The sequence below is a fragment of the Empidonax traillii genome, unplaced genomic scaffold, assembly GCF_003031625.1.
Source record: "Empidonax traillii isolate 1590-97213 ecotype Southwest subspecies unplaced genomic scaffold, ASM303162v1 scaffold39:size2480183, whole genome shotgun sequence".
Taxonomy (NCBI): Eukaryota; Metazoa; Chordata; class Aves; order Passeriformes; family Tyrannidae; genus Empidonax; species Empidonax traillii.
This window is the reverse complement of record NW_020955232.1, coordinates 1,002,890-1,014,960: the sequence shown is the minus strand read 5'-3', so window position 1 is coordinate 1,014,960 and position 12,071 is coordinate 1,002,890. Positions and strand designations below refer to the sequence as shown.

General features: G+C 41.4%; 1 protein-coding gene across 2 annotated transcripts; it reads right to left on the bottom strand.

Annotated features, from left to right (window-relative positions):
* Positions 1-2,443: 2,443 nt before the first annotated feature.
* On the bottom strand, positions 2,444-5,173 carry LOC114054748 (forkhead box protein L1-like). Of its 2 annotated transcripts, none has more exons than XM_027878181.1 (3): positions 4,973-5,173; positions 4,048-4,216; positions 2,444-3,695 (listed from the first exon to the last, which is right to left on the bottom strand). In XM_027878181.1, the coding sequence occupies exons 1-3, from the start codon at positions 5,077-5,079 to the stop codon at positions 3,213-3,215; spliced, it is 759 nt and encodes a 252-aa protein (XP_027733982.1). In that variant the 5' UTR covers positions 5,080-5,173; the 3' UTR covers positions 2,444-3,212. The 2 variants fall into 2 exon arrangements, with proteins under 2 accessions (XP_027733982.1, XP_027733983.1); XM_027878182.1 differs by having other exon boundaries at positions 4,048-4,114.
* Between the last annotated feature and the right edge of the window lie 6,898 nt (positions 5,174-12,071).

Genomic DNA, 12,071 nt, shown 5'->3' with positions numbered 1-12,071 from the left:
CAAACCAGCTACATTGGGAGAACATTCACCTGCTCTAACACAGGGCAAAGAGGGATGTTCCTGTGAGATTTTTTTTTTTTTTCTTTCATTATGGCTTTATGCAAGTGGCTGACAGGCTGTGATGGAGCTGAAGAAATAGCTCTGGATTCAGAGTGCAGGGATAAAAGAAAGAAACCCAGACTTTTTTCCCCTTTTCCCTGAGAAAAAGTAATTTACGTAAATTTATCCACGACCAGCACACGGCAATAGCTCACAACTTTGTTAATGGAAACCTGGTGATCCATAACACTTGTGTGGGAGACATTTGCTCGGGGGTAATACAATATTAATGTTAATATCAATGATCGATCAGAGGATTTGCAAGAAAGGCATAAAGTATTTAATTATAATTACATTGGGAATGGCTTTGTAATGGCTACGACATTTGAATAAGGTCACATCTAGCCCTCACCCCTGTTATGTTGTTCTATATTAAATGCCATTCACTTTAAGAGCTGGAAACCTTTCTGGAGTTGTCAGAATATAATATACTGGGTAAATTGAAATATGTCCCTTCATTTTTTGAAATATGATTGATATCCTTTGCAAAACAAATGTTAACACCTATTTGTACACAAATTTGTTTGATTATATGTTAGGGAAACTCAAGTATGACAGTGTCTCCTAGCAGGCACTTTACTGTGAGCAAAGGACATGGCTATTTGTGAATATTAATTCATCTTACTGAAAATGGTTTTGGATCTCTGCTGTAAATCCACTTGGGTGTATTTCTGCCTTTCCTAGTATATTAATCCTACATTGTTTAGTAGCCATAACTGGATTTCCACTGGTCTCAGCAGCCCTCTGTGAGCACTGGGGAAGGTGAGGCTTAGGAGGAACTTTTGGTGTCATTGAGGTACCTTTTGCTAACAGCATCAAGCAAGAACACATAGTAACAACCATAACTGCACATTTCACAGCAGAAAATATGTATTTCAAGTATAGTGCAGGATGTGTACTAGAACTATCAGCCTAACAGCAGCATTGCCAGGTTTAAAACAATCAGGAAAATCATCTGGGTATAGAGCATGAATATACAGCTGTAGGCAGGATCCTAGAGGGGCCACATACCGACCCACACGTGAGGACATGCACACACTGGAGCACTAAATGGGAACATGCTCTTCCCACACTTATTCACTACTGAGCATAAATACTAATGGAGCAAGTTCTCGTCCCCCTTCAAATGAGAATCCATCTGTCCCGTCACCCCAGAGATTTTCTTCTTTTTCTAACATCAGTGTAAACAGCAGATCAATCAGGTCTAATGAGACAAATTTTGCTTTCAGATAATCACCCAGAATAACCATTGATTCACTGAGAATTGAAAGCTCCCATCTGAAGGCAGAATTTATTCTCAAGAAATCATCCCTTCAAAGTTTGGAAGACATGCAGTGATGCGACTGATAATATGATTTTCCATTTTCTCTTTTCTGAAGAAGAAGCAAAGACTTTTTGCATGCTGTGCAAATGCCTGAAGATAACAAGTTTTACAGTTTTCCAAAAAATGAACTTTTATTACCAATCAGCGTGAAATACCACTGATGGTAAATTTTAAGTATATGGCAGGAGTTTCAGCATCATGACAACATACATCATGCATTTTTACAACATATAAGTGCAGTGATATTGCTCCCTTTCTCAATAACAATATATAAGAATATATAGTATAAATGTACAGTATATATTAGACACAATGTAAAATAACTTAGTGAAATGTCAAAGCTTCTGCATAAAAATTCAAGTCATGCCTGAGCATACCTCTAGCACAATTCTGCTGAATCTTATGTACCTTCATTTATCTTTAGTTCATGTTGCAAAGATAATTTTTTCTCTCCATATTTAATTGCTTAAAACCATCAGAATCTTTGTCTTTTTTTTTGTTTTATCTGCAGTAGGTGAAGGCTATAGTAGCCAAGTCAAAGCCAATGTTTTGTGGAGCCTTTATTAAAGCTGTCATTAGGTTCTGGGAAGCAGTTCATTGGGAACAAGTTGTATAAAAGCAAGTTCCTAAATGTTCATTACAGTTCATCATTGTCCATCAGGTTCTGCTCCAATATCTCCCTCTGCATGTAAAGGGTAATGGAACAGCTTTCTTAGAAATGGAGCTCATGAGCTAACATTGATATCTGGAAATTATAAATCTCACCAGCTTTGCTGAAATCATATCAAGCACCACTTTGGTAATTGCTTGCAAGAAGGATCAATAAAAATCTATTTAATAGGAATATTCAACTTGTCTCAAAGCAGGTAGATGGAATTTTAGCTTTGCTTAACACTGGATACAGCTTCATGCAAAGCTGAGTCTCCCTTTGCACTTGCTAAATGAAATATGGTCAAGGACTTTTCTGCAGCAGCTCAGGAAGATTTCTGATAGTACAAGGGGATAGTGGGGCTTTTTTTTTTTAACCAAGGCATTGAGAGCCTCTATGCCTCTGTTACATTACCTGTCAAAGTCTACCAGCAGCAGACTTGCAATTAGCTCTCTTGGAATTATTTTGAATTCAACTTCACTTCAACAATTTAAACAATTCCGCCTTGAACAGAAACAAAAAAAAATTTTTAAGCACTTATTAATAACTACATTTTCTAATGAATTATGAATTAAAGCTGCAAAACAGTTTGGAACTTGATGTTAAAAGAAAAAATAAGGGAAGACAGAGTGATTTTCTGTGATTCCTTTTAAGAAAACAAATTCCCACCACCCCCCACATTCCCAGCCTGTGTAAGTCGACAGAATTACACCATTTTAGATCAGCTTAAGTTCTGACCTATATACTTCAGTGGAGTTAATCCTAATTTCCACCACTGAGAGTTGGATCAAATTCACTTTGTCCTTAATAAAGCAACGGGTGATAAGCAAGTCTCTTCTCTGTCGGATTCTGCTCGAGAAAGGAAATTCTCTGTCATGGTAAATGATGTCCAAGACAGTTTAGAAAATAAAGCTGGAATTTCATAAATTTCAATGCAGTGAAACCCAATATTGGTAACTGTTATTTATGTTTTAATCTTAGCAAAGTTCTTTGGGTACAGACAGAACATCAGCTGGTGAGTCAGTAACCCTTTGTGAGTACTGCTCGAGAGGAAACCGAGGAGGCAGGCGGCTGATTTTCAGTGACATGAGGCTGCTGAACAAACTGCGACTCAGACTCTGTTACCACGAATAAATAACATCACATTGTCCAGAACTGCAGATTAATGTGCTGAGGCTCCAGTAGATGATATTTATTTTCCTGCACGTTATATTGAGATCTCAGGACAGGCAAAGGGTCAGGGGCTGAGAGGATGTAATCGATGCTAAACTTAATTTCAGAATCCGATTTTGCTAAGGAGGAATTGTTTAGGCTCTGCCTGGTGGTCATGCTGTTTGGAGCAAACCCACAAGGCTCCAGAAGTTTTGGGCCCGATTCAATTCTTTCATGTTTACTTTCAGAAGAGGAAATGTTGTTCAAAGCAGAGTCCACAGAAGAGATATTGGGGGATGAAGGACTTTTCACTCTGCTTGGTCTCTGCTCCTTATGTTCCCTTTTCATGTTCCTCCTCCTCCGTCTTCGCCTGTAATTCCCATTTTCAAAGAGATCCAGCATGGATTCGCATCCTGTTGCAAAGCTCCAATAGTTTCCTTTCCCCTTCTCATTCCCTTCTGTTCTGGGAACCTGTATTTATTTAAAGGCAGTTCAGTATTTGTATGTGTTACAGATGCTGCTGCTCAGCATCTGCATTCATTTACATTCAAGAATGGTGTAAACACACATGACAAGATTTTAAGCCTATTCTCCGTCATTATACAAGTAAGATGTAAACTCCATCCTCTTCAATTTGTTATCTATTAGCACACATCAGACAAGGATATACTCCTTATCTCTGCAACTGACAACTCAGAGAGATTTTAAGTGATTTGCAGCTCAGCTGTTTGTTTCTCTCCTTTCTAAGGCGTGAGATTATTGCTGCATGTATTTTTTTTAGCCATGCACAGAGTGTATGTAAATACACAGTTACTGATCTTACCTTTACAAAACAACTGTTAAGTGATAAGTTATGTCGGATGGAGTTCTGCCAGGCTCTTTGATTTGATCTGTAGTAAGGAAATTTCTTCATTATAAAGTCATAAATGCCAGAGAGGGTGACTTTATTTGAAGGACTTTGCTGGATGGCCATTGCAATTAAGGCAATGTAGCTGAAAAAAGGAAAACTTGCTGTTACACCATTGCCCTACTCACAGACTCAGTTTTTAGGACCACATGGGTACATGTGTGCCTATATCTTCCTTCCAAAAGTTCTCCCAGTGCATCTGCACCCTGACCTGAGGTGTCCCAGAGAGAAAGCCTGAGCATGATCACTGCCTGTCCTCCAGGAGACCCCAAGTGACACAGAGGTGTTAATGCCAGGTACTTGAATCCCAACCAGGCTGTCTGCCCTGGCAGTCAGTGCAGGGGGCTCGGATACAGGAAGATTGCAGTAAGATCACACACCTCTCAAACTCCATCTGAAAAGTTTCCCTGAGCAGGAAGGTTGCAGGGAGACAGACCAGGCTCGGAGACATTGTCAGTAAAGACCTTTTCTGCTTGTAGAAAGGACCCTGGATGTCCCTGGGAACATCTACACTGCGTCTCTTCCCATCACGTTGGGGTTGCTGCAACTGATGTATTCAATTCCCCTTCTCCCAGTGGTCCTGGAGGTTGGAGATAGTTTGAGATCTGGAGGCTCAAGGGCATGTCAGAGTTGCTGTGAGCCCTCATGGGAGGAAACAAATCATGAACACCTCACATGTGGAGAGGGGGGAAATCTGCCCGCTGTGGTGCCTGCACCAGGACCAGACCCACTGCACACACCTGAGGAGAGGTCCCACGATCCCCTGAGAGCTGTGATCCCACCATCCCAGAGCTCAGAAACCTCCCCAGAGATAGGAGGACTTGGAAAAACTTCATCTTACCTGTACGCCGGTCTGGTGAATTTTTTCTCTTCGTCAGAACTACAGGTAGGATAATCATCCCCATCATAATTAAAGCAGTTATAGGGGTACTGCGTGTTGTCAAACATCGTCCTGCTCCTTGCTCAGCTCCTGTGGAGTGAGAGAGATGGAGTGATGTTTCTCAGAGCTCGGACTCCCTCCTCCCTTCTTCCCTCCCCTCTGTCTGTCTCGTTCCCTCTCTCCCCCCTCCTCACACTCCCTCTCCTCTGTGCACACACACACACACTCTGTGATGGGGTGGGGATTGTTTTTGCAATTCTCGCGTCCCAGACAACACGTCTCTAAGGATTTTTTTTTTTTTTTGGGGGGGGGCAGTGTGTTATTGTTGTTCTTGCTGTCGCCTCTAAGGGGGTGGCACAGCCGGGTGGCACAGCCGGACGACCGGCGACTGATGGAGCCGGTGAATTGGGGGTGAACCTTTGAACCGGGGAGCGCAGCGCCGGTAGCTCCGCTCAGCTCGCTGGGTGGTCCAGGTTGGAGAGGGGCCAGCGCTCCCACCCCCCTCGTCCGCCCCCCGCCACATCCACAACGTGACAAAAGCAAACAGCATGATGTTAATAAATCATGCTTCAAGGTCTCTACTTGGAAATTAAACTTCGAGAACAGAGTGCAGCTCCCCCTCAGCCTCCGAGTCCTCCCCCTCCGTATTTTTCTCTCCCCAGCAAAGCAGGGTGGTTTTTTATTTATTTATTTTTAGAAAACCCGACGTACAATAAACAGACGTTCCAGGCAGTAATGCACGCTTGTCCTGATCTGCAATCTATAATACAGTATAATAGACATAAATTATATTTCCATGACTAAAGGAAAATCTGTATGTTCAAAGAAAGTAGAACAGAGGGATATGAGGGACTACTGTCAAGCAGGAAAGTAAAAGGAAAATAGCTGTAGGCAGGAGAGCTGCCTGTGTGGGCTTTGATCTGAAGGATGAATTAGACTAATAGCCCTGTGTGTTGGCATCCAGTACTGTAACAATTTAATAGTTTTTCAATGCTTTGGAGTGTTTTCCAACGAGTGATGTAAACCAAAGGCATCACGCACCATTTCAGGAGGGACTTATAAGGTGTGTGCCACATGATAATTGAATTATTTGAAGACAGCTCTGTCCCAGGAACTAGCCCCAGGAGGAAATGGCTATTGGAAAAGAGAAAGCAAATTGGTGTGCGAGAGTTTCCCTGGATGGAGATATAAAAGCTGATCCAGTAGCAATGCAACTTTTATTTTCTATAGCATCTTTCATATAAAGTATGTCCCCAAATCCCTTTTGGAGTTAAAGGATACAATTAGGGGACAGTTCAACTGAGTGACAAAGAGTGCTTTAAAGTGATGCTTACGTTGCTCCTGGAGTTCTGACAAAGGTGGACATAAGAAGGGGAATTTTTCTGTGGAATATAATAAGACATTATAGCAGGGCATAGGGGAAAATACATGGCAGAAAAAAAACCACACAAGAGGTGTTTTCTTGGGAACATGAAGCCAGAGCAGATACTCAAAACAAAAATTATCTCCACTCTAAAATACATCAATAGCCATATGCATGAAAAATCCACTGCAGAGGAGGTGTTAATTCAAAGGGTCAGCTACTGCTGCCTAAGGCATTAGCAGGGCTTTAATATTAAGTAAGACAGAGCAGATTCAGTGGTGGAGAATGAAATATATATTGTCTGATCTTCATTCATACTTTGTCCAGCTGGACTAGAAGGTTTAAAGTAAAGAAGAAGCTGGGTCACAGACTTGGGAAGATTCTCCCTCACTAAAAACCATGATCCTGGAGACAAAAGTAAATGTCCACTTTGATTTTTAGCAGCAGTTTTCTCTTTGGAGCTGTTTTACCTCACTGAAATTCCAGCAACTCGAACTAAAGACTAAAAAAACCCTCTTGCTTCTGATTTATAACAATTTCCAAAAGTAGAACTGAGTTATTGATTCTGATTTTACCCAATCTCCTAGCACCCTTTTTACAGTTCTTCATATTCTGTTTATGACAATGGCTTCACTAAGGAAGTCAGACAATACATTTTGACCAAAATCCCCACATATTTACTGACAGTATTTAATAGGTAAGTTTTCTGTAATGGGAATTAGAACAAGCAACTGCAGTCTCATATATTTAGTTTTGTTATTTTCCTCTACTCCTGTGTTTTCTTGCAGTAGTGAGTGTAATCCACTTGCCCATGTCCAACACATCTTCAGTGTGCATTACAGCTGCTGGTGGGACCTACTCTCTGTGCAATAGCTCATGGCCCCTGTATTGCTCACCCATTTCAGTGGAAAATACACTTAGATTAAATTTCCATCTCAGTGGTTGGTTTGTGAGACTAAATTAAGCAAAAGGAGGAAGGTCATAGCAACCAGTGTCAGCGTCCTTGAGCAGCACTTCAGCAATGAGTGGGACCGTGGGTGGGTGGTGCAGGGGCAGCTTGGCCAGACAAATAGGAAACTCCTGCCATTGCCATTTGTGCAACACATCATCTGTAGATATGTATTATTACTTCCTGAGAGCCAGCAGTGAGCTGGAGGATTTAGTTTCTGGCTCTGCAGCAAATTCCTATAGACCCTAAGAAGAAAGCAGACCATTTCTGAGTCCTGCAAGATCACAAACAAGTTATATATGATCTCTCATAAATTCGCTTCCGAAATCCAGATACGCAAAACCGGCAGAACATTTCTCAAGGTAATTTTTAAGGCCTACATGCTGATATTTTATCCCCAAGTGAATGTTTATGGTCCAATTATAATCCTTAAAAACAGTTTTCACAAAGGAATGCTAACATGCTCTTGTATGTACCATGGTGGGGTGAGCAGGTGCCATGCTTATGGTGGCAGAACATGTTGTACACTATTTTTTTCCCAGCATCTGTGCAGCCATTACAGTTTAACTGGAGTAACTATAACTCATCCCTGTCATTATCATAAAAGCATAATTTTGCCAGGCTAGTGTTTTCTTGTGTTGTATATTTTCAGAACACAAAGTTGTAAACCATTTGATTTGAGATAGTAAATAGGCAATAAAAGTGCCGGGAAAGATTTGACTAATTTTTAAAACATTGATATTAAAGAGTTATTTGTAATTTGTGTAATTATGACAAAGATTATGAAAGTTGTACATGAATTTCAGATTAGTCATAAATCCAAACAGGGCTGAATCACTGCTCATTATGGGATAACAGAATAACAGTAGGCACCTACCTCAGTGTTTAGGACTGAATGCTGGCATTTCAGTCTTCTTATTGGTGTAGACTGGCCTCTCCCAGCAACATGAATTCTCCTGCTCTCTCTCAGACTTAGAAGCCAGAGCTAATTGCAGTTTAGTACTTTATCCCAAACATTTTAAGTTTATCATAAAATCACAGAATTTTGGAGGTTGGAGGGGATTTTTAAAGATCATTTAGTTCCAACCCCCCCTGCCATGAGCAGGGACACCTTTCACTTGACCAGGTTTCTCCAAGCCCCATCCAGCCTGGCCTTGAACACTTCCAGGGGTGGGGCATCCAAAATTTCTCTGGGCAACCTGTTCAGTGTCTTACCACCCTCACAGTAAAGAATTTCTTTCTTATATTCAATCTAAATCTACTCTTTTCTGGTTTATCAGTGGAAACAAGCAGCCTTCAGCAGGCTTTGAATCCCTCAGAAGCAGTCCACGCCACCAGTAAACTGCTTTCTTTTTAGTACAAGATCTGTAGCTCTGGCAAACAAAGAAAAGGGATGGAGAAATGCAGGGGGTGGTGCTTATTCTCCTGCTGATTTTGATATAAGAAGGATAAGAAGGAGAGTTCCCCAGACTTTTTTGGGCAATTGGCTGTGATGGCACCGGATACCACGTTAAGGGACCTTATGTCATTCAATTTGGTGACCCCATTTCTGGGAAAGTGATGAGGCTTGCCACACTGTGTACCTGCGTTTTACCCTAAATTTCTCTCTGCTTCACCCACATTCATTAGCTGAATTGCTTTGCCTTCTGCATCTCTTTTGTGTTCGTATGCAGAACTTCATGGAAATAAAATTTGCACCACAATTTGTGGTTTTCTGCTGGAGTTCAGTGAGAATTGTTTATATTTCCTAGCTAGGGGGTTATTTGGAGAGGCATTCCTCATCTGCATGCCTTGTAGCTGCAGCAGTGTAAAACTCATGCATAAAACACAGCATGGGTTTCTACTGAAACAGGAACCTGGATAAGAAACCTTCAATAACAATTCATCACATTAGAGGTAGTAAATAAGTGAGCAACTATATAAACTGGCTCAGACATATTATCCCTGCCCTAGCTAGATATGGAGATTCACAAGACATATATGAAAATCCATTACTGGAAAATCTGAGTGTGTTTTGGTAGTGAAAAATAAGAAAAGAAGGCTCCAAGCCCTGTCCAACCTGGCCTTGGACACTTCCAGGGATGGGGCAGCCACAGCTTCTCTGGGCAACCTCTGCCAGTGCCTCACCAGCCTCACAGGGAAGAATTTATTCCTAATATGAAGTCTGTCTTTTATGTTAGTGGGATTTTTCCTCCCCCAGCTGTGAAAGCCTCCAGGATCCTGATCCATAGGGCTTTTGGGCTCAAGTAGAAAAGCTGGAGGGTTTTACCTGAGGATAAATCGAGAGATGATGCCTATTCTTTGCCACATAATACACCTCTTGGACTGGCACAACAATCATGCCTTAAGCAGTCTTCACTTGTTCACCAAAACCAGACATGATCCTGGCACAGCTGCTGCACCTTCTCCATGTTTGGGCATTTCTCATTTCAGGTCTGTTCAGAATCAGTTGGTGATAGGGCCTCACTTAATACATTGTTTGAATTCTGCACCAGACACAGCTAATAACTCAGGCCAGGAAACTTGTTCCAGATGTTAATTAACTCCCTCTGCATTAACTGGAATCACACAATTAAGGCCTGATTATTTATAAAACCATTTTTGTCAAGAGAATTAGGAGAATTAGAAACATCCTGGCTCACACTTTCACACAAATGTCCATGTGCTGTTAAACTGTGGAAACTGGCACGAGTTTTCCCACACATTTATTTTCAGCCATCATAATTATTCCAGAGGAGAAAGGGCAACCATCAGCCAGGCATGGAGGAGCAATGCTAGAGCAAAGGAGCTAATTCCCAGCCCAGCAAAGGTCTGCAGTCGTGGTACCATCAACCCTCAGAGATGCCCATCAACTGTTCCACAGGCAGTGTGTCTCTCCTACTTCAATCAAGCTAAATGATAAGCAGCCTCCTGTTGCCCATCACAAATTGCAATATTTAGGAGTTTGTTAGCTGTTCAGGGGCTGGAGGGCCTGACCAGTGTCTGTGGTGCTTTGTTGGCTCTCTACCACACATTCACTGGTTTAAGGGATTTTTCTGGGGGTCACACGAGCACTTGACAGATCCCACAAGGCAGCGATTTTGAGCTAATTCAAACCTGCCTCTCCCCTCTGCCTTGCACACAGCTCAGAGGCAGGAAATCTGGGACTTTTTTGCTGTCTGATATGGACAAAATGGACAAATACGAGGCAAACAAATGCAAGGAGCACAAGCTTTGCCCAAACTAACTGAACACATGTGGTCCTGTAAACACAAGGGTAACCCCTCTCATGGTGATGCAACTTCCCGGGTTCTGAATGGATGGGAGGTGGGCTCTGAGCAGCTGGAGCACATGCACAGCTTGCCTGTGTCTCCAAATCCTGCACCTCAGGGAACAGGAGGGATAGGGAGAGGCAGTACCCTTATGTTTTGTTGATTTTATTTTCATTTGAAAGCAGTTATTCATTCCAGTTCCCTTACTCATAGTCCTCACCCACGCAGAAGTTTTCTGAGAGCTGCATGAACAATCCCAAAACAATGCAGATCAAACTGGCAGGGCAAAAGCAACTGGAAACTGGTCCCTAAGTGAATGCTGTTACTTCTTTAGAGGAAGGGGATAGTAGGCAGGAATATCATCTCCATCCAGAACTGAGCTGCAGGATTACCTATCCCCAGGTTCTCTCTCTACCATTTTCTCTTCAGGCATAATCCTTTCTAAATTTTTCAATAAGGTGCAACCTGTGGCTGCACAAACCTCCTAGGATAGTCCAGTTTTCCAGAAATACCCATCTTTAAAATAACACCACACTTTGTAATATGTTTCCCAACTCTTATTATCAAGTGATAATAATATTTCCCCGTTACCAATAAGATTTCTTTTTTTTTTTGCATGATCCACCAGTTCTGATTTGATGTATTTCTCTATGTCAGTGAGTTCAACTGGCTTTTCTCCATTCTAAAGGGAAAAAAAGCGCCAAAAAAACCATACATGTTTTGATGATACCAGTTAAACTACTCAACTTCCTTCAAGGACAAACACTTGGTGGTTAATGTGTCAGGGACATCTGATTACATTTTTCTCAATGCCAGACATAAGCCACTTTCTCTTCCTCTGAATTAGAATAATCATTCACAGTTCATCATTTATCATCCTTCAAATATTTGGTTATCTATCACATGAAAGCAAATCACAGCTAACATTGTATTCTGAGGTTCCTGCTGATAGCTCCTTCAAGAAGTGTAAGCTCCCTTCTTGCTTTTTCCATCCTTTTCATCTTATGAGAGGCTTTCTGATGCACACAGAAGAGTCTAAAGAAAAATAAGCTTTGATCTCTGCCACCTGTAGTGTATTTTCACCGTTAGTAGTTTCAGGTGAAAATATTTGTAGTGTAATGTTAGTCCTCACTGCTGCTGTCTTTCAGCAAGGATGGGAGCTTTGCTGTATGCCTGTTTGTGAAGTCATAGTTTATGTTTGAACTGGGTAAGTGTGATAAAAGAACTCCCTGTACAAATATAAACCACTTTTTTTCTGTTTTTTTCTCACTGAATTTTTACCTTAGATTACTTTTCTTCATCAACATTTCAGTTTGAAATGTCTTTGGGATTTAAAAGTGTCTGAAGCCAACTCGTAGTGTTAAAAGTTTCTCATTTTCCTAATGCTCAGTGTCCTTTAGACAGCTGAATTTAACAAAATGGGATCTATAAGAAACCAAGTAATTTATGGAAGCTCAGCTTCTTCCCATTCATTTGGTGTATGGTGCTTTTAGGAAT

Coding starts and splice junctions, on each gene's coding strand:
- LOC114054748 (XM_027878181.1), bottom strand. CDS start 5,079: ATGTTTGACAACACGCAGTACCCCTATAACTGCTTTAATTATGATGGG. Junction 4,217..4,972: donor TTCACCAGACCGGCGTACAG/GTAAGATGAAGT, acceptor TCCTTTTTTCAG/CTACATTGCCTTAATTGCAA. Junction 3,696..4,047: donor TTAACAGTTGTTTTGTAAAG/GTAAGATCAGTA, acceptor AAATAAATACAG/GTTCCCAGAACAGAAGGGAA.